The 26,778-nt window shown below is 33.0% G+C and overlaps 1 protein-coding gene across 1 annotated transcript in view; it reads right to left on the bottom strand.

Annotated features, from left to right (window-relative positions):
* GALNT13 (polypeptide N-acetylgalactosaminyltransferase 13) overlaps positions 1-26,778 on the bottom strand; it is a 445,056-nt gene that overhangs the window by 165,172 nt on the left and 253,106 nt on the right. The window contains exon 6 of the mRNA XM_069472524.1: positions 23,345-23,462. Within this exon, the coding sequence (XP_069328625.1) occupies positions 23,345-23,462 (118 nt within the window). The remainder of the gene's footprint in view (positions 1-23,344; positions 23,463-26,778) is intronic.

Below are 26,778 nucleotides of genomic sequence, written 5' to 3' on the forward strand. Positions count from 1 at the left end.
AACAAAATTGGAAGTATCATATTCCCTGATTTCAAAATATTTTATAAAGCCATTATAATCAACACAGCATGGTGCTGACATAAGACAGGAACATATCAACCAAGAGAACAGGATAAAAAGCACAGAAATAAATCCAAGTATTAACAGTTAATTGATTTTTGACAGAGACGCCAAGATCACACAATCAAGAAAAGTCTTCAATAAGCGGTTTTGGGAAAACTGGATATTCACATGCAAAAGAATGTAATTGGACCCCTGTCTCACACCATATACTAAAATCAACTCAAAATGGGTAAAAGGCTTACATATAAGACTGAAATTGTAAAGCTAGTAGGAAAACAACTTAGGGGAAAAGCTCCACGACATTGGTCTGGACAATTTCTTGGATTGAACTAGAAAAGTAAACACACAAAAAGTGAAATAGACAAATGAAATTGCATCAAATTACAAAGATTCTGCACGAGAAAAGAAACAATTAACAGGGTGAGAGAGAACCCACAAATTTGGAGAAAATATTTGCGAACCATACATCTAATGAGGAGGTAATATCCAAAATATTTAAGGAACTCAATTCGATACCAAGAATACAAATAACCCAATTAAAAAATGGGCAAGTGATCTGAACAGACAATTCGCAAAAGAAGAGATACAAATACCCACCAGATATATGAAAAAGTGTGCAACATCACTAATAAATAGGGATGTGGAAATTAAAGCCACATGAGATATCACATTAAATCTATTAGATTGGCTATTATAGAAAAGACAAATGATAATAAGTATAGATGAGGATGCAGAGAAAAGGGAACCGTTGTACACTGTTAGTGGGAATGCAAATTTGTACAGCTACTTTGGAAAATATATGGAGGTTCCTCAAAAAATTAAAAATGGAATTACCATATAATCCAGCAATCCCACTTCTGGGTATATTTCCAAAGGAATTGAAATTGGTATGTCGAAGAGATATCTGCACTCCCATGTTTATTTCAGCATTATTCATGATACCCAAAATAGGGATACAACCTAAGTGCCCATAAACAGCTGAATAGATTTTTAAAAATGTGATGTGTGTGTATATATACATATTTATATATTTGTATACATATATATGCACACACACACAATGGAATACTCTATAGCCTTAAAAAAGAAAAAAAAATTCTGTAAATTACAATAAAATGAATGGAACTAGAGGACATGATGCTAAATGAAATAAGCCAGGCTCAGAAAGACAAACACTGTATGATTTTATCTATATGTGAAATATAAAAAAGTTCATCTCATAGAAACTGAGAACAGAAAGGTGGTTACCAGAAGCTGGGGGAGTGGTGGAGGCATGGGGAATGGGAAGATGCTGACCAAAGGGTAAAAAGTTTCAGTTAGACTGGAGGAATAAGTTTAGTGACCTATTGTACTTCATGCTAACCAGAGTATATTGTATATTTCAAAATTGCTGAAAGAAAACAATTAAAAAAAAAAGTTGGTGAGGTGATGGATATATTAATTGATTTGATTGAATCTTTCTATAGTGTATATATATGTAGATCAAAACATCACATTGAATGTACCTTGTAAATATGCATAATCATTTGCCAATTAAAATGAATTTAAAATAAAAGAATTAATACATGTACTTTCCCTTATTTATTATGTCCTCCCTATTATGCTCAACTCATATATGTTTTTTTCTGGTCAATGTTTTTGACTGCAGTAGCTTTCGTTAGTCTCACTTTTCACTGATTTATTGAATTATCTATACACACACATATATACATATAAAGGCATGTATATATGTTATTTATATATGTTAGGTTAGTTTTATAACCCCAATCACATTATCTCCTTAAGAAGAAGCAAAACATTTTTCATATTATGAGACTGAAGCATAATTTACATATAGTAAAAAAAAATCAGAACTTAAAGACACCATTTTATCAGTGTTTGCAAAGTATAAAAAATAACTCGTATCAGTGCTCAATACAAATTGATTTATTAATTGATCTATTAATACTTATATAGAGAAATAAGAAAAATTACAAAATACACACAAAGTCTGTCTACCTTAAAATGGAATTGGGAATAATAGCTATTTTTTTCTCCGTTCTGGCAAAGGTGAAACTGAAACAAGATGCTGCTGACTTAATTTTCAAAATATTTCACTCTACATTTATTGTTTGTTTCAAATAATCCCTGGAAAACTTCAAGTCTTCACTTTGTTTATATATATTCAAGTAGACTGATGAGAGCCTCCATTGAGATCCTAAAGGCACTATGATCCCTGATAAGTTGGCACAGACAAACACAGAGGCATGAAAGTCATTACTTATGACTTTCAGGGGCAGACCTAAGGGGTTCAATAGGAATTTTCTTTTCATTCTTAACATGAAACTTGTGATTTGTTCCTCATAGAAGTTTTGACTGGGGGAATGCCTTCTCTAATTGTTTGGTTGACTCTTGGCCCACTTTTCACTTCACAGTATAATTGAGAAGATTTACTTATTTGGGAGAGGCCATTAGAGTTGGAGTCTCATACGATAATGCCATCTCAAGATGAAGATTTTTCTACATTAAGCTCCCTGTGGCCTTTTAATCATCACTTGCCAGAGGCCACAGGGAGATTCAGCACATCTGAGTAATCTATCTAGTACTTGAAATTTAATGCTTTTTTAAAACAGAATAATTTGTACGGAAAATAAAACAAAGCATCAGGTTTGAGACTATAAAGTTTGCTTCTGGTCTTGAAACATATACAAATTGATTGGCCGGGCGCGGTGGCTCACGCCTGTAATCCTAGCACTCTGGGAGGCCGAGGCGGGTGGATTGCTCAAGGTCAGGAGTTCGAGACCAGCCTGAGCGAGACCCCGTCTCTACTAAAAATAGAAAGACATTATATGGACAACTAGAAATCTATATAGAAAAAATTAGCCGGGCATAGTGGCGCATGCCTGTAGTCCCAGCTACTCGGGAGGCTGAGGCAGTAGGATCGCTTAAGCCGAGGAGTCTGAGGTTGCTGTGAGCTAAGCTGACGCCACGGCACTCACTCTAGCCTGGGCAACAAAGTGAGACTCTGTCTCAACAAAAAAAAAAAAAAAAAAAAAAAAAAGAGATTATATTTTTAGATAGAAATGATAGAACCCTTCAAAATTTAAATCAACACTTGCCTACTTAGGCAAGATTATTTTACTTAAGCTGTATTAGAACATGATAAAAAACACCATTCTCTGAACAGTAGAAAGCATGAAAAAGATGACCCTGTAAAACTTACGTGGCAATAAGTGTGCTTTTTTCCCCCCTCAAATATGGGAGTTCCTTTCTTTTAGAAAGGTCAAATATGTTATAAAAATAAACAAACAAAGAGAGCACTTTTGTTTTCCTTCAAGAGAATTTTTCAAGACATAGCCCTGTATTAGGATAATTTGAAGATTTTATTTTCAAATTGTCATTAAATGTAGACATTGCTGAGTTGAATCCATACCAAGTCATATACATCAATTTGCTTCTAAAATATCCAATTATCTGGTATTATCCCTTATCAGGTACTTTCTATTAATTTAGAAATGAATTTCCTGAAAGCCCAAAATTCAAAATAGTCTTTTTTTGTACCTATTCATTTTCTAAAGGACTTATTAACACACTGATCTTTAAGCAGGTTTTTTAAGGGACATCTCCCAACCACAGTTTATCTTTTTGCTTTTCCAAAGGCCTAGTGAGTGACTATTGGGTGGGTAAGTGAAGGTAGGATTGAGGGGGAGGGGGATAGGAGAGACAAAACTGGAGCAAAGGAATAGAAAGGTGTGCTCATCCTGTGTATAGAGCTGAAGTAGAGGAACTATTTTGAAACGTAATTGATACAGTACATGCACGAACCAGTGTGTATCAGAGGTATGGTGAGGTAATCGTGGTCACATAATCTTGTCTTCCATTCCTTTCAAACACTGACACCCATTCCTAGCAGTTCAAATGCATAGTGGAGATATCCCCAATACACACATGCCAACATTTTATAACGTACATTCTATTGTAATGTTTTGCCTTTCAACAAATTTGTTTGCCTTGGAGCTTTCTGACCTTTAAAATTACCACACTTTATGGCTACTGTATTTTCTGGGATCAGGAAAATTGTTACATGTCATTACTCTATACCTTATTAGGGCCACTGATATTACAGAAAAATCTCACTTCTCCTTCAGATCAACAAGGTAACACATGGTCCTGATTGTGTTATGGAAAATATTCCACCCTCTGTTTAAATTAAATATACGAAAATAGCAGGCAAGAAATGAAGAACATGAAGCAGACTACCGGATATTGAAAATCCTACGTAACATAAGGTGGTTCTGCTTAAGAAAATTAGTATCTAGGTTTTCATATTTACAAAAAAGTACTACTTTTTTATGAGCACAGATTGTTTCAAGTAGATAGCTCATGGGAAAAAAAGCAAACAAGAAATAATATGTGATACAGTCATGCTTTTTCATCTTTAAATAATCAATAATCTTAAAGCATAATAAATTCTGGAGGTTTTGGAAGTATTTTCAGTACATTTCAGGGGAATATAAACCAAGACAAAAGGAGAATTATTGGAATTTGTGTTTTCTTTGTTGTGCAAGTAACCCTATGAATAAATCTCAATTGTGAAAAAATTGTACATAGATGTGACTTTGAAAACTGGATGGGAAGTGTAATTTATTAACTGATACTTGGGTCAGATATTTTGCATTTTACATTAGTTTCCCTCCATGTCTGATGATCTGACCGCCTGTCAGATATCAATAACATCTGCTGCTTCTATTCACAGAGCAGTTTCATGACAGCTGCATGACGCTGCCCTAGAATTCATGCCAGAACAGTCCCCTTTGAATATCAGTAGACCACCTGGGTACCCAGCTGTAGTGCATGACATCTCTGCTCTTTTACAGATGCCAGAAATACGTAAAAAGAAGCTGGGTGGAGAAGAATATTCCTGGTAGCTCAGAAAGAGTTATCCTTCAGTTATTTGGTTTCCCCATCTAGAATTGTCTACCTCTCCTAATTGTAGCTGCAGAATTGCAGTTTACGTTAAATTTCCTCTATAACTTGTAAAGTGGTCAAGTGCTTTCCACATGTAAGGCATTGTGATAAATTTGAGGACAGAGAATGATCTCTCTTCTCTCAAGCATTTTCTCTCAGGACTTGGCTGGCCTCTACTCAGCAAATATATACTCACCATTGACTTTTTGTCAAGCACCATTCTGGGCTCTGGGGCATAGAGAAAGAATAATAATAAAACATGGCTCTCTAGTAGCTCACAGGCCAGTCTAGTTGTGAATGTTAGAACTGGGTATTAGATTGCCTTTGACAGAAGTGCAGTCTCTCATGCCTACAAGAAAGGGATGTTTACAGAGGTACTCATCCCAACTGTAGTTCCTTCCTAGACAGGATGTTCTTTTTCTGGTTTTAATGTCAGCTAAAGACATTTTGTTTCTTCTGAAGGACCTGAGACATTTTTATAGAAAGCTGTAAGTTTTGCGTCAGATAAGTACTTTTCCTAGGGGGCCTATATAAAATTCTAATGCCATCAATGGAAAACTACAATTCCCTTCCAAAAACCCTTACAGGCACCTTTTTGCTGTATTTAGCAAGACAAATGTGAAACACATAAAAAGTATCCATATTTATGTCACCTCAAGTGCTCATCAGAAATACCCAGAAAACCAGGAAGTTTTCTCTACATTTGACATTTGAAGGGAAGTAATTCTCTATATTTGACAGTTTTTGATTTTTAAAAAATAAATTGGTAGTAGTCAATGTAGATTACGTTGCACTTTAAAAGAAGAATCAAGAAGTAACCATGAAATATTAATAGCAGCATTTAACATATCACTTTGCTCATTTATCAGTCACAAACAGGGAAAGTGGAGTGCAAACTTTATTCCTCCAGATATGATGCTTAAATTATGGTAAAGATAATTTCCTCATCTCTATTCCACTAGGAGTTACAACATGTTATTTTTGTGACAATTAAATGTTCCACTGAAAACATCAATGTTCATTCAAATGCCTGCAGAAGAAGCTGCAACTAATCCAAAATTTTCTCCTTTAATCAAGAGCCAATATCAATTCCATCTTCTTCTCTGTAGATAATCTTTTGCTTTTCATTTTTCTTTAGTTTAAGAAGAACTGACCTGACTTTCTACTCATTTTGTATCTTGAAAACTCTCAATTATTTTTAGTTTCTTTTTTCCATTTTAGGAAAGGGAGTCAACACTACATTCTAAAGTGAAACCCTGACCTTAGTCTCTTGAACTCAGAATACAGGAGCACGACACTTGGAGCCAGGGGATGTGGGTTCACTCCTGCCAATTTCTAGCCACGTGGCAGTTTCATCCGGAGTGTTCTGGTAAGGATACAGTGAAATAATGAGTGTGAAACTGCACTGTAAGCGAATAAGTGTTACACAGGTATATTTTGTTATCTCTATAATATTCTTCTAACACCAGAAGATATTTCATCAATTATTACTTTTTCAATATCACTTCACATTTTTAATACTTCCTATCAGTTTATATTTTATTTTCTTCCCTATGATAAAATAAAAGGATAGATAATATAAAATAATTACTTTGATCATATTTACCCTTAAAGTTACTGTATTTTTTCTTTATTTGCTGGTACATTTCTTAAAAAGTTTTTTTCCCCATGTATCTTCATAATCCAGAATATAATATCTTATATTCTGGTATCTTAAATCTATCACATGAAACTGCTCATGAAGCTTTTTATGAGCCTACATTATTCTTACTTCCTTACTTTTCTGCAGCATTTGACACTGTTGACGATCACCATAACTTTCCAAGTTTTTGTGACATTATATTTGTTCTTCTCTGACAGTTTTGACTTAGCATTCACTTTTTCTTCTTTTTCCCACCCCCAAATGTAGGTGCTACCTAAGGACATGTCTTGCTCTTTTGCTTTCTCTATTTTATTTCGTGGCAAACTCACCCATTCTCATAAGCTTACTTAATTATAAATTCTATAAAGCTAACTTTCAAATCTGTCACCTTCCTTATACTTTTCCTTGACTCTGCAACACATTTCCAACTTCTTCAGTTACATCTTTAACTTTCTATGACACTAAAGAATCAAGCATTTCCATTCTATTCCCCAGATATGAAGAGAAAGCTTACAGTTCCTGGGGGCTTCTCTTGCAGGGCCAGAGAAATGATCAAGGAGCACTAGTCTGTCATCAGGTGTAACTACTATTCAAATACATCATTACAGGATTAGTGTGAGATACTTTACCCTTAAACAGTTTATTATAGAGTCTAATCTCAATTTAGGAATTACGTAAGTTATGATGATTTCTGAAACGCAAATAGCTTTAGCTGGCCAATTATAAATATTGAACATAAAGTGGGTTGACCAATTAAAATATAGAATTAAAAAATGTAAATATAGAATTTGGTTGACCAATTAAAATAGAGGAAAATGTAGGATAAGGATTGCATATTACTAGGCTATGAAGTAAGAAAATAAGTGGGAAAATGTAGCCAAAACTTTGATAGTGGAGGAAAGCGTGCAGAAACATATTTTAATATGCAGGCATATCATGGTGGCAGTAGAGAAGTGTTAATAATTCTACACCAAGATTTTTATTTTACATATGGAATATTTGCAATGTAAACAAGTGGTTAGCTTGAGAATTATAAAATATTTCTAGAATTTTTAATCCACCAAGTTTGAATGTTTGCAGATGTTGTGAAAACTTTTGTTAGATTTAATTCTTAAGGGTAATTTAAAAACTCTATTGAAAATCTACAACTAGCTTTTCAATAATACTGAATTACTTAGTTTCATCAGTACTTAATACTCAATTTTTGAGCAGTTAGATAAAAGTCTCCTCTCAATATTATCTTACACTTTCCAGTAGTCATTCCTAGTATCTAGAATCTGTTATTGCTGAAATTGTTCAGCCTTATTTAAATAAATCTCATAATTGGTTTCCTTTTTTAACTACACTTCTGGTTGACTAGAACAACAGTAAAACGATTGGTAGTCATGTAGTTAAGATAGACATCACTAAATGTGACAATATAATCATAGCTTAAGATGTTGCACATTTATTGCAGTAGTTACCATAGAGATTTAAATTTGGCTCTTTAATGAAAATTACACGGATTTGACTTCCAATGCATTAATATTGGTTAGCAAGGTGCAGTAGGTTTCCTAACTGAATGCACATATATAGAAACAACAGTTTTGGCATTTTGTCCTAAAAATCTTCAAGGGGTCAAATATAGGTATATAGAAAATAATGGGCTCAATTTCTTGACTTTTTAATGGATATTTCATTAATTATGTCATTTAAATTCTAGTTCTACAAAATGCATATGTAATGGTTTAGTGATACTTCATTCATGTAATTTTCAAGAGGGAAAACAAAAGGTGGGAATCAGATATTCTAATCTAAACTTATGTACGGCTCAAAGCACGAAGCAGGAGCATAGAAGTATATATTGCAAAGTCAGAGCTCACAGATTTCTAGCCCCTGCTTTTCTGCTCCCATCCATAAGACTAGACACTTGAATTTTTAATTAATAGCATTTTCCCTGTCTGTTCTAGACCACAGCAATCCCTCCCTCCTTTGAACTTAATTCACTAGCATCTGCACCTTCAAATGAGACCTAGAACATGTTATACTATCATGTGCTATTTATCTTAATACACCATGCTGAGTAAAGCCAAGAGCCACACATTGTGTGTATTCCATCCATAGTGTCTAGTGCAGGTTTAGGTATGTAACTATTTATATTGAGTGACAGGTAAAATGAGGGTCGATTGGTACCTGGCTGCTACTTCAGAGGTGATCTGAAGTATAATGCACATGTTACAAAATGCATTCAAGATAAAAACCAAATTAATGGGGAAAATCTCGTATATTTAATTCATGCTGGAATCTGTTATGACAATACGTATAAAAAGATTCTATAAAGTAATGTTCAAATGTAAGTCCTCATGAAAACATAAACTCAAAAATAAAGAAAAAAGAAAGAAAACATAAACTCCTAGAGAGCATGGCCTGGCCTGTTTGTTCATTTCTATATCTTTTGTATCAAGCGCAGTATAGTCATGCCTTGTTTAATGAGTGGGATATATTCTGAAAAATGTGTTGTTAGGTGATTTCATCATTATGCAAACATTATAGAGTGTACTTACACAAACCTATATGTTATAGCCTACTATACACCTAGGCTATCCTATTGCTCCTAGGCTACAAACCTGTAAGGCGTGTTACTGTACTGAATACTGTAGGTAACTGTTAACACAATGGTAAATATTTGTATATCTGAGCTTAGAAAAGCGACAGTAAAAATATAGTATTATAATCTTATGAGACCACCATCATATATCTGGTCTAACGTTAACAAAAAAGTTATGTGGTGTATGACTCTACTTGGTAAAGAGTAGGTACACATTGTTTGCTGAATAAATCAATTCTTTCTTAACCCTCTCAAATATTTAGGATATTTGTGATCCCATAGACATGGAATGGGAGTATTCAGATTACTTTGTAGCTGCTTGAAGCCTTTTGCATTTACTGGATATTCTATGGTCAATGTTCCCCCTACAAATCTTTGCATAGCTAAATTCTTCCTGTCATTTTGGTCTCAGCTCAAATGTTCCCTTAGAGGGTTTCTCTGACCCCTCTAGGTAATGTAGTTCTCCACCCCTCACCCTCTAGCTCTGTCATTCACAACACTTTACCTAATTTTACTTTTTTTTTCTAGGCACATGTCTTTATCTGAAATTAGCAGGCTAATATTATTTACGCATTTATTGCCTGCGGTCTCCCTCTAGCACAAACTCCATGAGACCAGGGATTGTGCATGCCCAACTACAGGCAAATATTTTAAAATCAACAAGAAAATTCCCTGAATTAAGCTTATTTCCAAATTTCATTTGAATTTAATGGCAGGTTTATCATATTAATCAAACCCAATCTATATAAATGATTCTTAAAATTTCAAGGCTAGAAATATATTTTGCAAGTTATTTAACTTTTCCTTTCCACATGAAATAAATGGAATCTTAATCTGTAAATAGTTCAAAGTTAATACATGGCAGCACTTATTTAGATACAAAAAGAAACTTAAACATTTCTTTACCAGATTATCAGGGACATTTCACATGTAAATCAAGAGGATAATTGCTTTAATTTTCAGTGCCATTTTGTTTGATTAAGCACACTTAATGGGAGGCTCTAGTAAAATTTGGCCTCAAGAGAATGTCAAATTTTCTGTGCAATAATTCTGAGTGCATTATCATTCTTCATACAGCTCTTTTTATTGCCATGAATTCTGACAGCTAAATTGTGGTCCTTTACATTTGGGATCAGAATGAACATAAAGACTTTTAAGGGTAACATGCATATAGGATATCTCTCTATACATATGAACAGAGAAGGATCAGAAAGCCATAGAATTGGAATGCGTTTCTCAAAGGTGACATTTTAGATATTTGGGGAGGGGATGGGTGTATACCTACTTGATGAATGCGATGCGCACTGTCTGGGGAATGGACACGCTTGAAGCTCTGACTGGGGGAGATGGGGGTGGGAGGAGGGTATGGGTGTATACCTACTTGATGAGTGCGATGCGCACTGTCTAGGGAATGTACATGCTTGAAGTTCTGACTGGGGGGGTTGGGGGGGCATGGGCAATATATATAACCTGAACTTTTGTACTTCCATAATAAGCTGAAAGAAAAAAAAAAGATTGTTGGTTTCTTAATGTACTGAAACTCATTAAAAAGCCACGTATACCTGGTTTATTGATATGAACAGGGATATTCTGTTTAGTATTTTGAAATATCCCTGTATTTGTTGAAGAATAACATTTTCAAAAATGGTTTTATCATATGTCACAAGTTAATAGTTTATATCTTTTTCATCTACATTTATTTCCATTCAGTGGTATAATCCAAAAAGATAGAGCAAAAACTTTCTCAATTAGACTGATCTTCCTACAAAACTTATTTTCAATGTGTACTTCTGAATAAACCCTGTAAAAATATCACTCACCTCTTCTTTATATATTAATGGAAATAAAATATATATATTATACATCACTATTTTATATCATTTATATTCCATTTCTTTCTCTTTTTAGGTGCTTAATTCCTGTTGATCTCTCAAGATTCCATAATATCATAATTCCTTTGATTATCCTAGTCCCAACTACTTCAGGATATCTGGTGAGTACCATTCAGCATTCATTGGCAATACAGACATCTAATGCTGTAATCTTTTTTTATCCATATATTATTTGTAACATTACATTTTCTATAATAACTACCACTAGAGACTTACATGAATATTTAATTTTCATAGTCACATAGATTCTCGTAAACATAAATGTAGATAGGCATAGATAGATGGTCAAATTAAACAAATACTATTCAGAGTTGGTTAGACATTAGAAGTATTTTTGCAGCTTGATAAATATAGTATATGCTTACAGTTCTCCAGAGAAAAATTCATATGATGAGACCCTATGAGATCATGGAAGAGAAGCAGTGAATGTTATTAGTGTGGGAGGGCTAGGTTTACTATAAATATCCCACTTCCTCAGAATACGTGGTATTCTGTGGCTAAAATGCCTTTCTTACCATTCTCTAACTAGCTAACTTCAACCAATCCTTTAACACTCAGTTCAGACATCATCTATTCTTCCCAGAACTCTAATTAGTATTTGTCTTAGCATCTTCTATAGCCTCATGCTATTGCCTAACAAAGCTCATATTTTACTCCTCCAGAATTTTTAGTTTGTTTAGTTTCAAGACAGCTGCTATAAACTGGCAATGTGACTACATTGTAGCCCGTAATTGTCCATTATTTATGTGTTGAACAGATAAAAATAGTATAACCAAAAATATCTAGATAATTTGTATCTTGATTACATTTTAATTTCTTGCTACAAAATTGTATCCAAGTGATTATTTTCTCTAATAACATTACTCACAAGCAAATCTATGACCCAAACCTGTGAAGAAATGTGGTGAGTCTGAGCAGGAGAAAATGTTAATATCATAGTTTTCATGACTGTTAATACCTATATGCCTGTATCTTTAGTATGTGAGTTCTATTTTTAGTAAGAGGAAAGATGATTCAAATATGAGTTGACCAACAGTTAAGCTAGACTGCATTTAGACATTTTAGGAGAAAAAGGCTAAATGATATTTTATCCTTAGATATAATCCTTTATGAGATCAAATCACTAGAAAGCAATGAAATGGATCTTCTCTTAGAGGACCCCCAGAAAACTACCATCAATTTGAAGAGTATTATTGGATGTTTGCCAAAACATGGTCTAAAATATTGACTGTTTTGTGTATAATGTATACAATAGGCACTGTCTTTTAGACTCCAGTGCCTTTCATTTACAAAAAAGGTTTAGTGTAATCTTATCACTTTTTTTTTTCCACTTTATCTGTCAGGAGTCTTGGAATGAATTAATGTTTACTTAAGACTACCAGCTCATCCCATTTTCCTGTTACTCTGTTTCTCTTGCCCTTCTCTTGCTTTTGATTTTTGTCTTTATTCTTAGTTGCTTTATTTTGAATTATTTTAATATGAGTTTCCACACTTTTAACCTGTTAGGAATGTTGTAGAAATAGTAAAAAAAAAAAAAAAAAAATGTGGTTATGCTCCAAAAATAAATTGTGAGTAGTACTGACTATCCCCAAATTATTTTTCATTTTAGTAAATAATTAAACAAATGTAAAAGAAAACCAGAGATCAACACAAAGGTTTAGTTTAGCCAAATCTTCTAAAATGTCTTATATTTCTAAAAACATAAGAATGTCTCCAACATAGAATGTTTTCAAGATGAAGCATCCTATCAAAGACTATCTAAAATAAGTCTAGTCCCATATTCTGGTTTTGTGAACCAAAAATTTTAATGAAGCAGTGTAGTTATCAAAATTACCAAGCCTTAGGTTATTATAATTTTAAGAGCAATATAAGTTATGCTAATGTTTGCTAATGTTCTTCTAAAGCTTGACTAATGTCTAATTTACCTGCTGTTCATTTGAGTTTTTCTAAAGGAGCACATAAAGTTAGTTATTTATAGTATTTCATATTTTAAAAAATTCTAACACATTTGTTTTGGCTAAAGAGTCCTATCAGAAATATTAAATATTATTCTATGACAACTACTCACCCAATGCTTGGAAAAATATATAACATATATGACAGTCTTTAGTAGCACTATCTCAGTTATCCCTTACCTAGCTAGAAGTATTTTATTCTATGATTTAAATTAAACAATCCCTTCCTTGAAGAAAGAGCTATGTTTAAACAATGGTTCAAGGCAAAGTGGTGGCTCAGATGACAGAAAAACTAATTGTAAGAACAGAAGCTAAAAATTCAAGCTTTTTCCACTGTGTTTAAGGTTTAGCCTGCGTCAAATATGTAACCAGAGAAACGCTTGCTGGACCAAATCATTAATATTGGTTTATATTCTTTATGGAGGGTACACATAAACATGATCTCAGTTTATGATCTCTATGCCTTTTTTTAAAAAAGAGACTAATAAATTTCTATATTAACATTAAGAGAATGGTTTATCATATTTTAGAAAAGTATCTCACAAAACCATCTCCACCGAAATTGTGGATAATAAATGAACTTAGATTAAGTTCAATTAACTGAAATATTTCTATGATAGTCTGGTTTCTATAACTGATCAAAAAAAAAACAGTCAAGTTTTACACATTGACAGATAATCCACTTTCCTCAGCTTTGTATGAATTAAGTTTACAGAAAGGCAAAGAACTCTAACAGAAATAAATCAGCTAGACATTTGTCTAAACTTATTTCTGTCTAAAAAATTATGATGACTGACATTTTCATTTGTAAAAATTTTGAATTGTGTGGACGTTTTTAGAAAAGTCTTTACTTTCTTTCAATACTTTAAAAATTCTGGATACTACAATCCCCAAAAGGTTGACAATCTTCCTTGCCTCATTTACCATACTATTCCGTTCAATGGGAACCTCTGCCTTTCATTTTTCCCACTATTTATTATGTCAGCTCTCATTTCTGTTCCAATCTACTGCCTGTACAATTTGGAAATAAATGAATTTCACATAAGAAGACAGTCACTTGATTATATTCTTTAGGTAAATATGCCACTGTTTTCATTATGATTTGCATGGAAAAGAAAATAGGAGCATTTAAAGTAAAATCCATCCTGTTAATTAAAATATTAGTTATTGATAAAATTGCTTATTTTAATGGTAATTATAATAAATATTAATATTTATGTAGGACACAATTTATAAAAAAACTATAATAAATATTATCTCACAGTTGTCCTGAGAGGAAGATAGTTAGAATCAGATCAGCAGGGGTATTTAAAACCAACTGGGCTAAGATATACTTAGAATGAAGCCTTAAGTATAGAGGTCTGTTGTTGACTAGATACCTTGAACTACATTTTTCCACTTGTTTCTCTTTGGACAATGCCTGTGTGTGTGTCTGTGTGTATTAATTTTTCAACATTTGTATTAAAGTATAATTAAGAGATGATGAAAAGCATATATTTAAATTTTACCACTTGATAAGTTTTGTCACATGTGACACCTGTGAGGCCACCACCGCAATCAAGATAATGAATATATCCATAACCCTCAAAAGTTTTCATATGTCCCTTGGTAATCCCTCTCTTCAACCGTCCTCTTCCACCGCAATCCTCTGATGCCCTGTCCTTTAATGTTATCTTTCTACCACATAGCATATTACATTTAGTAAAATGTAATATAAATGGACTCATATATAATCTTTTTTACTGGCTTGTTTCATTCAACATAATTATTTCAAGATTCATCTAAGTTGTGGGGTGTATTAGTAGTTCGTGCATTTTCTGATTAGTATTCTATGTATCAACAAACCATAGTATATCCATCCACCTGCTGATGGACATTTGAATTGTTTCTGGCTTTTGGCTATTATAAATAAATTGCTGTAAACAGTAGCATAGAGCTCCTTGTATGAACACATGTTTTCCTTTCCCCTGGATAAATACCTAGGAGTTGTTTAAGAAATAGGTAGGCTGTTTTTCAGAGTTTAGTGTACCACTTTACATTATCCCCAGCATTGTATGTGCAGTTCTTTCACCTCGTCACCAGTGTGGTAAGCTTTTTAATTTTTAGGCTGATAGATGTGTAGTGTTTTCTCATGTTTTTAATTTCATTTCCCCAATAACTAATAATGTTAAGAATTTTCTCATGTGCTTATTTGCTATCTGGATCCCTTCCTTAGTGAAATGTCTGTTCAAATCTTTTGGTCATTTTTTATTGGGATGATTGTTTACTCATTGCTGAATTTTGAGATTTTTTTCTTTTTTTCTTTTTAGACACAAGTCCATTATCAGATATATTATTTGCTAACATTTTCTTCCTGTTAATGCCTTGTCTTTTCATTCTATTAATAGTGGTTTTAAAAAGCAAAAGGTTTTAATTTTAATGAAGTACAATTTATCAATTTGTTATCTTATGGCTCATACTTTTGCTGTCGTATCTTAGAAGTATTTGCCTAATCAATGGTCACAAAATATTTTCTCCTACGTTTTCTTTTATAATTTTATATTTTACAATTTGAATTAATATTGTTTATGACACAAAGTATGAATTGAAATTATTTTCCCCCCACACAGATACTCAGTTTTTCTAACACTATTTATTAAAAATACTAGTTTTTCTCTACTGACCAGCCTTTGCTTATTTGTTGGAAATCTGATGTTTATATATGTGTGGGTTTATTTCCAGATATTCAATGTTGCTCCTTTGTCTGTCTTTATGACAATATCATACAGTCTCAATTACTATAACTTTATAATAATTTTTGAAATCATATTCTGTTAGTTCTCTTTTTTCTTTATTAAAATGTTTTAGCTATTCTATATCTCTTGTATTTCTATATAGAGTTTAGAATCCACTTGTCAATTTCTACATGGAAGAAAAAAAGCCCCAGGGGTTTTACTTAGTATTGAACTGAATCTATAATGGTTTGAGGGAGAACTGATTAATGCCTTAATATCATATTGAATCTATCAACTAATAAATGTGGTCTATCTATATATTTAGGTCTTCCTTAATTTCTCTCAGTAATATAGCTTTTAGCATAGAAGTCTTGTAAATCTTTTGTTAATCACTTTTTCATGTTTTTGATGTTTTTAAAATATTTTAATTTTAGTTTTGTGCTATTTGCTGCTAGTATATAGAAATACAATTGACTTTTTTTTGTACATTGTTCTAGTATCCTGCAACTTTGATAAGATGAGGACCTTGTTTGTTTTAGTAGCATTTTTGTGGATTCCATTGGATGTCCCAGACAATCTTGTTATCTGGAATGACAGTCTTACTTTTTTCCTCCCAATATGAATGGCTTTATTTTTCTTACCTTAATGCATTATCTCAAACCTCCACTGTAATGGGAGGCTAAATAGAATGTTAAGTAAGAGTGGTAAGAGCCAAAATTCTTACCTTTTTCTGATCTTAGGGGGAAAGTATTCAATCTTTTAACCTTAAATATGTGCAGGCTTTTTTATTCAAGCCCTTTATAACAATTGAGGAAACTGTCTTCTATAATTATTACAGTTTGTTCAGGGCTTTTTTCGTTTCCTTTTATTTATTTATTTATTTTATTTTGAATTCAGAAGTAGACTTTGAGTTTTGTCACATACTTTTCTTGAATCTATTCAGAAGATCAATCAATTTTTTTAGTTTGTTAATATAGTGAATTACATGGATTTTTTAGATGTTAAATCAACCTTGCATTCTTACAATGAAACTATTTGGCAGATGTATTATTTATTTCACATATTGAGAGACTTGATTTAGTAAATTTTTATTTAGAATTTTTGCATCAATATGGGCAAGAAATATTGATTTGTAGTTTTATATTTTTGTAATGTCTTTGTCACCTGTTGGCATTTCAGTAATGCTCACTTTGTAGAAGTAGTTGAGAGGCATTATTTCTTTTATAATTTTCCAAAAGAGTGTGTGTAGAGCTGTTCTTGTTTCTATCCGAAATGTTGGGTAGAATTCACCAGTGAAGTTATCTGGCTATGGATTTTCCCCTGTGAAAAGTATTTTTTGAACTACAAATTTCATTTCTTTACTAGATATAGGGATATTTGATTGATTTATTTCTTCCTTTGAGCTTTGATAGTTTGTATCTTCTAAGGAAGTTGTCCATCATAACTAAGTTGTCAAGTTTATTGGCATAATGCACATCATAACATTCCTTTACAATCCTTTAAATATCTGTAAAATTTATAGTGATGTCACCTTTCTTATTCTCAACATTGATAATTTGTGTCATCTATTTTTATTTTTAAGTTTGGTTTAAATTTATCTATTGTATTGATCTTTTCAAAAAAACAGATTTTGGTTTCATTACTTTTCTCTACAGTTTTCATCTTTTACATATCATTAATTCATGCCTTGATATTTATTATTTCCTTTTTCTTAGATACTTGGGCATTAATCTCTTTTTTCTTTTCTAGTTTCTGAAGGTGGAAGCTGAGGTCACTGATTTTAGGTATTTTTTTTTTCCTTTTCTAATATAGATGTTTAGTGCTATAAATAAATCCTGTTCGCTGTAGTGACAAGTTTTGATATGCTATATTTTAATTTTTATTCAGTTTAGAATATTATTAATTTCACTTGTGACTTCTTCTTTGTCCCATGGGTTATTTACAAGTGTGTTATGTAGTTTCTCAATATTTACTCCACCCCATGTCTCATTAATCAATCTTCCTGGAGGCTACAGGTGCTATTGATTTTCCTGAGCGATCACTGGGCAATGAGGCCTCTAATTCTTTCTGATAGTTCTTTCCTCAAACTTAGATTGTTTCCTTAACAGACATGTGAGGACTCAGCTACATACTTCGATGGGAACCTCTGTGTATCTCCCGAGTTCTCTGTCCAGTACTCCAGTTCCCTATTACACTGTTCACCACACTCTGGCTGCCTTGGTCTCCCCAGACACTCGGCTTCATCTCCTCAACTCATGGAGTTTGCTAGGATCTGCACCTATGTTTCCTCTTGTCACTGAGGCCTAGAAACTTTCACAAGCCAGTAAACTGAGGCAATTGCAGGAATTTCCTTGTTGGTTTCTCATCTCTCAGTTACCATTGGCCTTCATGATCTGTTGTTCAATGTCTTGAAAGCATTATTTCATATATTTTTGTCTTTTTTATGGATTCAGGTATGTGATGGGGGAGAGAGGTAAATCTAGTGCCTGTTACTCTAAGTCTAGATGATATTACTTTATTAACTCAACAATCACTTTATTCAAACTGATTTATGAGTGTAGGAGAATATGTTCCACCCTAGGTTCTTATATGTTAGTAATTATCTCAAACGATGTTGCAACAGTATAAAAATAATTTGTTTACTTTCTTTTTTTTTTTTTTTTTAATTTAATCTCTTTTCTGGGCAGGGGAGTTTAGAACCACATCTTGACTGACACTTAGTGCAATGGTAATTTATATACATATTGCATATTCTGCTTTTAAAGGACTTCTAATTTACATTCTCTAGTTTGATTATCCATGGATAATCATTAAGGGTAAGGTCACTTTAGGTGATGCTCAGGAATGCCATGATTTGCCCTAAGTAGCACAGCTTAGGACCACTGCCACCACAGCTGCCATTTATGATGCACTTTATGAGTGCTAAGTAGAGTACTCAGCACTATGTACATAATCTCATTTAATCTTTCCCAGAAACGTATGAGGAAAGTGCTATAACCTTTCCATTATAGAGATGGGCAAACTAAAGCTTAGGGGACATGCTATCTTACCCAAGCTTACACAGGTAGTAAGTGCCATAGCTGGGTCTTAAACTCTGGCTTTCCTGACTCCCAGTCTGTACTTATAACCATCAGTTTACCCTTCATGGCTGTGAGGCAGGTTTCTGAATCCCTTGCTGCATTTAAACTCTTCTTTTCCATGACCTAACTTGATTCCATAGTGGAAATTTATCTCCAATTTAAAATAACAAAATAATGTATACTTTGGGGAATGCTAGTCCTTGTCCTATTGTTTAAGAAAAGCATAGATTTCACGCCTGTAATCCTAGCACTCTGGGAGGCCGAGGCGGGTGGATCGCTCAAGGTCAGGAGTTTGAGACCAGCCTGAGCAAGAGTGAGACCCCGTCTCTACTAAAAATAGAAAGAAATTATATGGACAACTAAAATATATATATACAAAAAATTAGCCGGGCATGGTGGCGCATGCCTGTAGTCCCAGCTACTTGGGAGGCTGAGGCAGTAGGATCGCTTAAGCCCAGAAGTTTGAGGTTGCTGTGAGCTAGGCTGACGCCACGGCACTCACTCTAGCCCGGGCAACAGAGTGAGACTCTGTCTCAAAAAAAAAAAAAAAAAAGAAAAAAAAACATAGATTTTTTGGTAGTGATGTTTTTTGGGTGACAATTACCCTGAGACCAGGATTATTATTTAAAGATAGATGATACTCCTGATGGTAATTCATAATTTAGTTGATTCATTTTATTATCAATTATTTTATGAGTATTCATTTCTCATTTCTTCCTATCTAAAATTTCAACCCCTGCCCATTCTCTAATATCTAACATTTCGGGTCCTCTTCCCTTCCTTATTTTTTTCTCTTTAACACTCATTACTAATATATTAACAAATTGTACATATTTATTGTCTCTTTCTCTCTTTGAAATATAAATTCCATAAATTTTGTTTACCACTGTATACAGACCACCGATTGGCCTCAATAAATATTGGTTAAATAAATTAACATTTAGGTTTAGACAGTGTTCTTAAGATTTATGTTGACTGTTGTGTAACGAAGGGGGGAGGTATATCTGAACCTAAGCATTTGGAAGCATTAAGATCTACCTGTATATAGTCTCACTGCTATTGGATGCGTATTAAAGATAAGGTCATGGATGAGTCAACTATCTGGAAACTGGAGGAAGATTGTATTTGCATGTTAGCTTCTTTCTTTCCCCTGATACCATCAATTCTTAGCTTTGCTATGTTATAGACGGATGAACATTAATGAGGAAGTAGTAATATAGTATCTAACAGCACAGATTCTGGTCTCAGAGTGCTGAGTTCACTTACTAGTTACTATAAACACTAGAAGTCACTATTACTATATGTCAAGGATTTTTATCCTGGGACCTCAAGGGATATTCCAACCCAACCAAATAGCATTCAAATCTATTGTGTTAAAGAGATTAGAAGCATCTTTCTTAGGAAGTTTATAGCATTCATCAAATTTTCAAATGTCTTAGAGTACTTACACTTATTTGAGCATCAAAGATCAAGTGATACTGTTATAAATAAATACTTGCAATGTATTCCTTTGGTTTGGCTTAAATTCCCTTAAAGCCAGCCAGAATCTTAATATTTTGCAAGCCCTAAATAATTCTTTTCTACTTACACTGGAAGCTATGTAGATGACAACTACAAAGCCACAATAACTTCGTTACTATTATAATCACCTTTTCACTGCTGAGGTTAACTGGTTAACTCATTTGCATATAATCACATGATAGACAAAAAAACCCTCATACACTAATTTGTAAGAGAAATTATCACTTTTTTGGTTAATAATACCTATGCATCTCTCTCATAGGAATGTAGTTCTTTGAGAGTAAAGAAGCATCATTCCTTATTAATCTTTGTAGCAACAGCGCCTGGAAAGAGTAAAGCACATACCACTTGCTCAATACGTTTGTTGTGTAATGATTAAACTGGATATTAGATTCACGTCTTATGCTTATAAATCTTCAACATATTCTTATTTCATTAAGTTACAAAATTAATCTAAAGATCGAAGAGGAGGTCTCAATCTTTTGCTGATGTACTGCTCTACCATTTTCTCTTACTCAGTATCTTCCTCATCTATAGTACAGACTATTAAAACAACACACTCATGTCACAGAGAAGAAAGTAAAACATGAATTAAGCTTCTAATAAAAAGCCAAATACATATTTTGTTTCTATCGAAAGCACACGGAAACTAAAGACAATGATATGTTCTAAAACATTTTTGTTCAAAACACTTTTGTTCAAAAACATATTATTTTTCGGCTGGGCGCGGTGGCTCATGCCTGTAATCCTAGCATCTGGGAGGCTGAGGCGGGAGGATCATTTGAGCTCAGGAGTTTGAGACCAGTCTGAGCAAGAGCAAGATCCCATCTCTACTAAAAAAAAAAAAAGAAAGAAAGAAATTAGCTGGACAACTAAAAATATATAGAAAATAAAAATTAGCCGGGCATGGTGGCACATGCCTGTAGTCCCCGCTAGTCAGGAGGCTGAGGCAGTAGGATTGCTTGAGCCCAGGAGTTTGAGGTTGCTGTGAGCTAGGCTTGTGCCACAGCACTCTAGCCAGGGTGATAGAGCAGGACTCTGCCTCAAAAAAAAAAAAAATTATTTTTGAAAAGTCATCATAAGAACTGTATTTCTTAATAGTCCTAAATAACTAATCATAGAAAAGTTCTTGTGTCATTTTGTAGGGATCTGATCATTTTTATGGCCACTAAGTAAATTTCATCTGTCCCCCTGATATCTGCATCACCTACCATATCCTCATAACTTCCTTTTTTATATATTTATACCTCTGTGCATTTCCTGATCAGATCTTCCTTGTATTATCTTCCTCATATTATCCCACTAAATTCTTTCCTAATACATCTTCTAATCAGTTAGAGGAAGGGTATTCTTTCAATCTGGGAGCTACATGATGAAAATAAGGGGAGTCCATTGGCAGAGAATCAAGCTTAATAGGTAGAGATAAAAGAGGTGAATAAGAATTTTAGCAAAGAAAGAAGGTGGGCAATAGGATCGTAGATAGTATAACTATTGCTATGTTAATTTTTTAAACTTTTGTAATCTTAGCATAACACCCAAAGAGTACTACTGGTTAAAGAATAAGTAAATACTTTCATCATTACATCTAAGGGTAAATATATGGATTTTCTTTTTCTTTCTTTCCTATTTTCTTTTTCTTTTTTATTTTTTTACTGTCATCTCTAATCTCTTTCCCTTTAAGGACTACACCAAGCAAAACGTTTGGGATCCCTAATGTCCTCAAAGGTTTTACAAAGATTTACCATGGGCCTGATGACAAGAAGACATTCCTAAGTATGGTGCTGAGTTTCTTTTGGAAAATTCCATCAGACTATAAGTATTTGAGATATGGAAATAATAAAATTCCATTAAATGCTTGTCTTAGACATCTGGCTATAAGAAGGTTTTTTAGGCAAAAGAATAATATAACAAAGCCATTCTAATGCTTTTTAAAATAATTTAGATTATCCAAGATCCATTAAATTCTACATTATAGAAATTCAAGGTAACTCATTCCCAAATTTTAAGATTTTCTTACTTCATATCAAATATATTTATACTGTTAGTGAAAAACAAACTTTACTTTCTAAATGAGAATTTAAAACATAAAACTCTTGAACTTCATAGATAAATATATCTAAACTCTAATAATTTTATTGTATAAATAATTTGGGCAAAACAATGGAGTATTTCAAATATTTTATATTTAATTCTAGGAAGGAAAATAACAGCAGTATCATTAACTTAATATAAAATAATAATATATGTTGTTTGAAGAAAAAAACGGTATGTTAATGCATATCTATTTCTTATCATGAAGGCACATTTATGTGTACATATTTTAAATTTTTGAATATAGCAAAATACTAAAATTATTTGTACACTTCCTAGTAACATATTTACAAATACTTATTCCTCAATTTTCATTTACTTGGAAGGTCATTTTGTAAATGACCATTGTATTTGCTTTATTTAAACTAATTTATCAAGTAATGATGTCTATGATTGTGAAAATAGTCATGCTATTTGTAGAATTATCCAGAATTCCTTTGATCACAGGTAATTCTTAACATTGTTTAAGAATAATTTCAGGTAGCACTTGCAAATTCAGATTACATAAATAGTTCCAAGTTTCAGTTCAAAAACACAAGGTGATTTTATGGAGTAGCACTTTATTAAAACATACAAAGCCCTCTTATTTCATCAATTGAAAGCCCTAATGTCTTTTTACTGTGAATTAAAGAATTATTTTTAAAAACTTAAAAATACCTATATCCCATTTAACAGTAAATATTGCATGCAATAGGACTCTAGAAAGTATTCTAAATATGTGTTCAAATGACCAACTGATCAGTAATTTGCATCACTTAGCAAGAAAGATTTGACAGTAAATTACTGGGTCTGATATGTGCATGCTATAGCATAGTATATTCAGCATCAAAAAATAAAGTAAAATGCAATTACCCTAAAAGACATTTCAAGATTCTCTCCACCCCAGATATCCATTCCTGCATCGTAAGTTCCTATCTCTTCAAAGTAGTTTCTGTCAATAGAAAATAGGCCACCAGCCATAGTAGGGGTCCTAGTTGAAAACAAAAACAAAAGAAAAGAATAGCTTTTGAAAACAATGTGTGGAATTTAATGAGACTGTAGCAAATATTTTTGAGACATTTTAAATATAAAAAATAGTACTCAAAAATCTCAAACTGGAAACATAAAGTCAAGATGTAAGATGTTTTAGAATTAATAAATAGCATTTCATCTCACATTTTATGTAAAATTTGCTTTAGATTAATCTATGTTTTTCTTATAGATGATCAAATAGTACATGGAAGGAACACTGGCCATTTAAGACTGGGGCTCCTAGCTTCCTTCTGAAAGGCATAGTGAACAGAGGTTTTTGCCTTTTGTATTGTCCTTAAAGAGATTAACTGGTCATGAGACTATCAGTTGTGATCAATTATAAATCATCTTAATGTAAAGTCTAGGAACCTGTGGACATAGTTTCTCTATGAAAAGACCCATAGTCTATTTAAATATGAAAATAATTAAATGCTATAAAATATTTGCAGGAAATAAATATATTATTACAGTTACAAAAGTATTTTTTAACATAAGAGATTTACATCTAATTGTTTATTCTAATTAAAAGGATATAATTAACCATCTAACCCTATGGATAAACATAAATCCCATATACTATTCAGAGGTTTAAAAGGACCTTTGGCGGGGATTCTAAAACTTTTTCCTCGGAATAAATGCCTTTTGATTCTCACATTCGAGATTTCTCTATAGAAACGAAGAAATCAGATGTTAAGTTTTTAAAGAATTAATTAATGTAAAAAGATTAATTAAAGACAATGCTTAATGGGGGAGCAACACGAGTCTTTCTAAATATGCAATATGAATTCGAGATAAAAAGCAAACTGTAGTTGCTCACGAATAGATCCATACTGGCAATGATGGTTTTTTAATATTTCTTGTAATGTAGCAGTTTCCAACCTACATAGCACATTAGTAGCACTGAGGTACCTTTTAAAAAAGATGTTCATGCTTGGGTATCACCATCCACAGATTCAGATTTAATTGGCCTGGAGTGGGCCCTGACTTTGGTATCAGCTGAAGCTCCCAGGTGGTTCTAACGTACTGCTTTAATGTACTGCTCTAATGCACTGCTCAAAGATGAAAAACACTGATCTAGTAACTTAGGTTTGGAATGCTCATCCAAGTAGTCTGTGAGATTGCTAATAAAAATCAAATGTTTTGCTTTTCTCAAAATTATATCCTCCTCTGCCAAAGGTTATGTTCACATTTTAATTAAACAGAATCCGTCATTGAAAAATCACCAAATGATATTGTACTTGGACATTTATCATATTGCAAAGTTCTCTATTTCTCCCAGTGCTCTCACTGTTTTGTGCTCAGGTAATTAACTGTCCGTCAGTTGGAGTAGCAGAGCCTTGCTTAGGTCTCAGAACCGTTTTATTACTTCTCATCTTGCTAGGTTCCTATCATGAACAGTATCATTGACCTTCTGAGTTATAATGAGAAACACTAACAAAGCTACACAGATGGTAATTATGAAGTAGCCATGACCCTCACCTGATGGGGTTTTTGGAACTCTATGGCAATAACTATGTAAGGTATTACAGTGCTGGAGAGTCTATTTAATAAAATTAGGAACTCAAATTGCTGTAATTATCCTATCATAATGCAACCAAATGCTTAAGAATGTTAAGTGATGCATTTTTAATGATCAGTTCAGAGTGTCTACCTACTTATCTACTTACTGATAAAGAAGTATTAACACATTTTAATTTAAATACATGTATTTCATCTTATAGTTGGTCATTATTCCTATAAATATGTAAGAAATGTGTGTTAAATGGCTATATTTAAACCATAAACTATATTTAACCATAAGAATGATTCAAATAACTTTCACTTATGCTTGACAAGTAACAAAAATAATAAAATAAAATTACAACTCCTCAAAAAATGCTGTATTTTCTGAAGACGGATGCTCCTAGACAGATTTTTTTTGTTTGCAATGCCATTTGGTTTTCTCAGTCTAGAGGCTGTGCCTTATAATATTTAATACTTATAACCATAGCCAATGTTATGCACATGTTCTGTTCTAACTGCTCTGTAATATGTCTAATGAACTAGTTACATATGCCTGTGTTCATGTTAAGTATTCAGAATGTCTAGAAAATGCAAAACATTGATTATAGTTGAATTAGCTGAAATTATTTGCTTTTCAAGGTTGTGTCTATACAATGTCAAATTCAATTCAATCAATTTGGATGGGGGAGGGAACAATCAGTTGATGGCTATGAACACTACCCATCACATAGTAAGTAGGTGAAGTAAAGCACTTAGCACAGTTCCCAACACATAATAAACAGTTAATAAAGTTAGATAATTTATCTTTTTTGTTATTGATGTTAATCATTCAAACAAAATCCTTATGTGTCCTTCACTTAATTTTGATTCTGGTATACGTACCCTTCTTCTGGGTTTCAAAAGCATTTGGAACTACTTCATATCCAAGATGTTGACTCTGAAATCTGCCTTGGAACACAACTTCCTATTCTTTAATCCTTCCTATTTTCATAGGAAGTCACTTTTTATCCTTCATCGGTGATTAAATTTCCTTTTTAGATCCATATTCTCACATTAATCACTGCCTTCAGGAATTTTTTTTTTTTCCTCTTCCCAGCTCCTCTCCAATCTTTTGCCATGTCAATAAAAAACCAGTTGGCATCCTTGGTTCTCTGTCCTTGCTTTCTGCAATTCTCAATTCTCTTTTTGTAAATCTCAGTGCCTGGGTAAAATTACCCTTCACTTCATTCACTTCTGCTACTAAGACCCAGAGACCCATCGGTAAAGTAATAAGAGGAGGCCAAGTCCATGTTATTGATTAGTTCACAAACTGCTAACTATTCTCTTATCTATGTTTATTTATTTGCCTGTCTTATTTTTAACTGCTTCTTTCCCAAAAGTTTTAGACTCTTTGCAAGAACCTGGGATTAAGGCAATGCATGAAATCTGAACTCTCTCAATCATGAAATCTAACCTATTTCAAACCATAGCTCAAAGTTAGGTATCTTCCTCATGGCCTCCTCCTTCCTCTTGTCTCCCAGGAAAGAGTATCTTCTTTCCTCTCACTTTCGCTAGCATTTACTCTTGTGTTCTCAGCAGGCTCTCTCCTGACTACTCTTTAAGACACTTGCTCATTCACATTGCTCATAACATTTATGTTTTATGCCTTTGATTTCTAGATTGGCCCCTTGAGCTTACAAACCTGCTCAATTAAGTTCTAGCCTAAACCTAAATGCATTTGCACTCCATCTTACTACCCTTTCAAACTAGGGACATATATTTTCTACTACTTC

Source organism: Eulemur rufifrons, chromosome 1, assembly GCF_041146395.1.
Source record: "Eulemur rufifrons isolate Redbay chromosome 1, OSU_ERuf_1, whole genome shotgun sequence".
Lineage (NCBI taxonomy): Eukaryota > Metazoa > Chordata > Mammalia > Primates > Lemuridae > Eulemur > Eulemur rufifrons.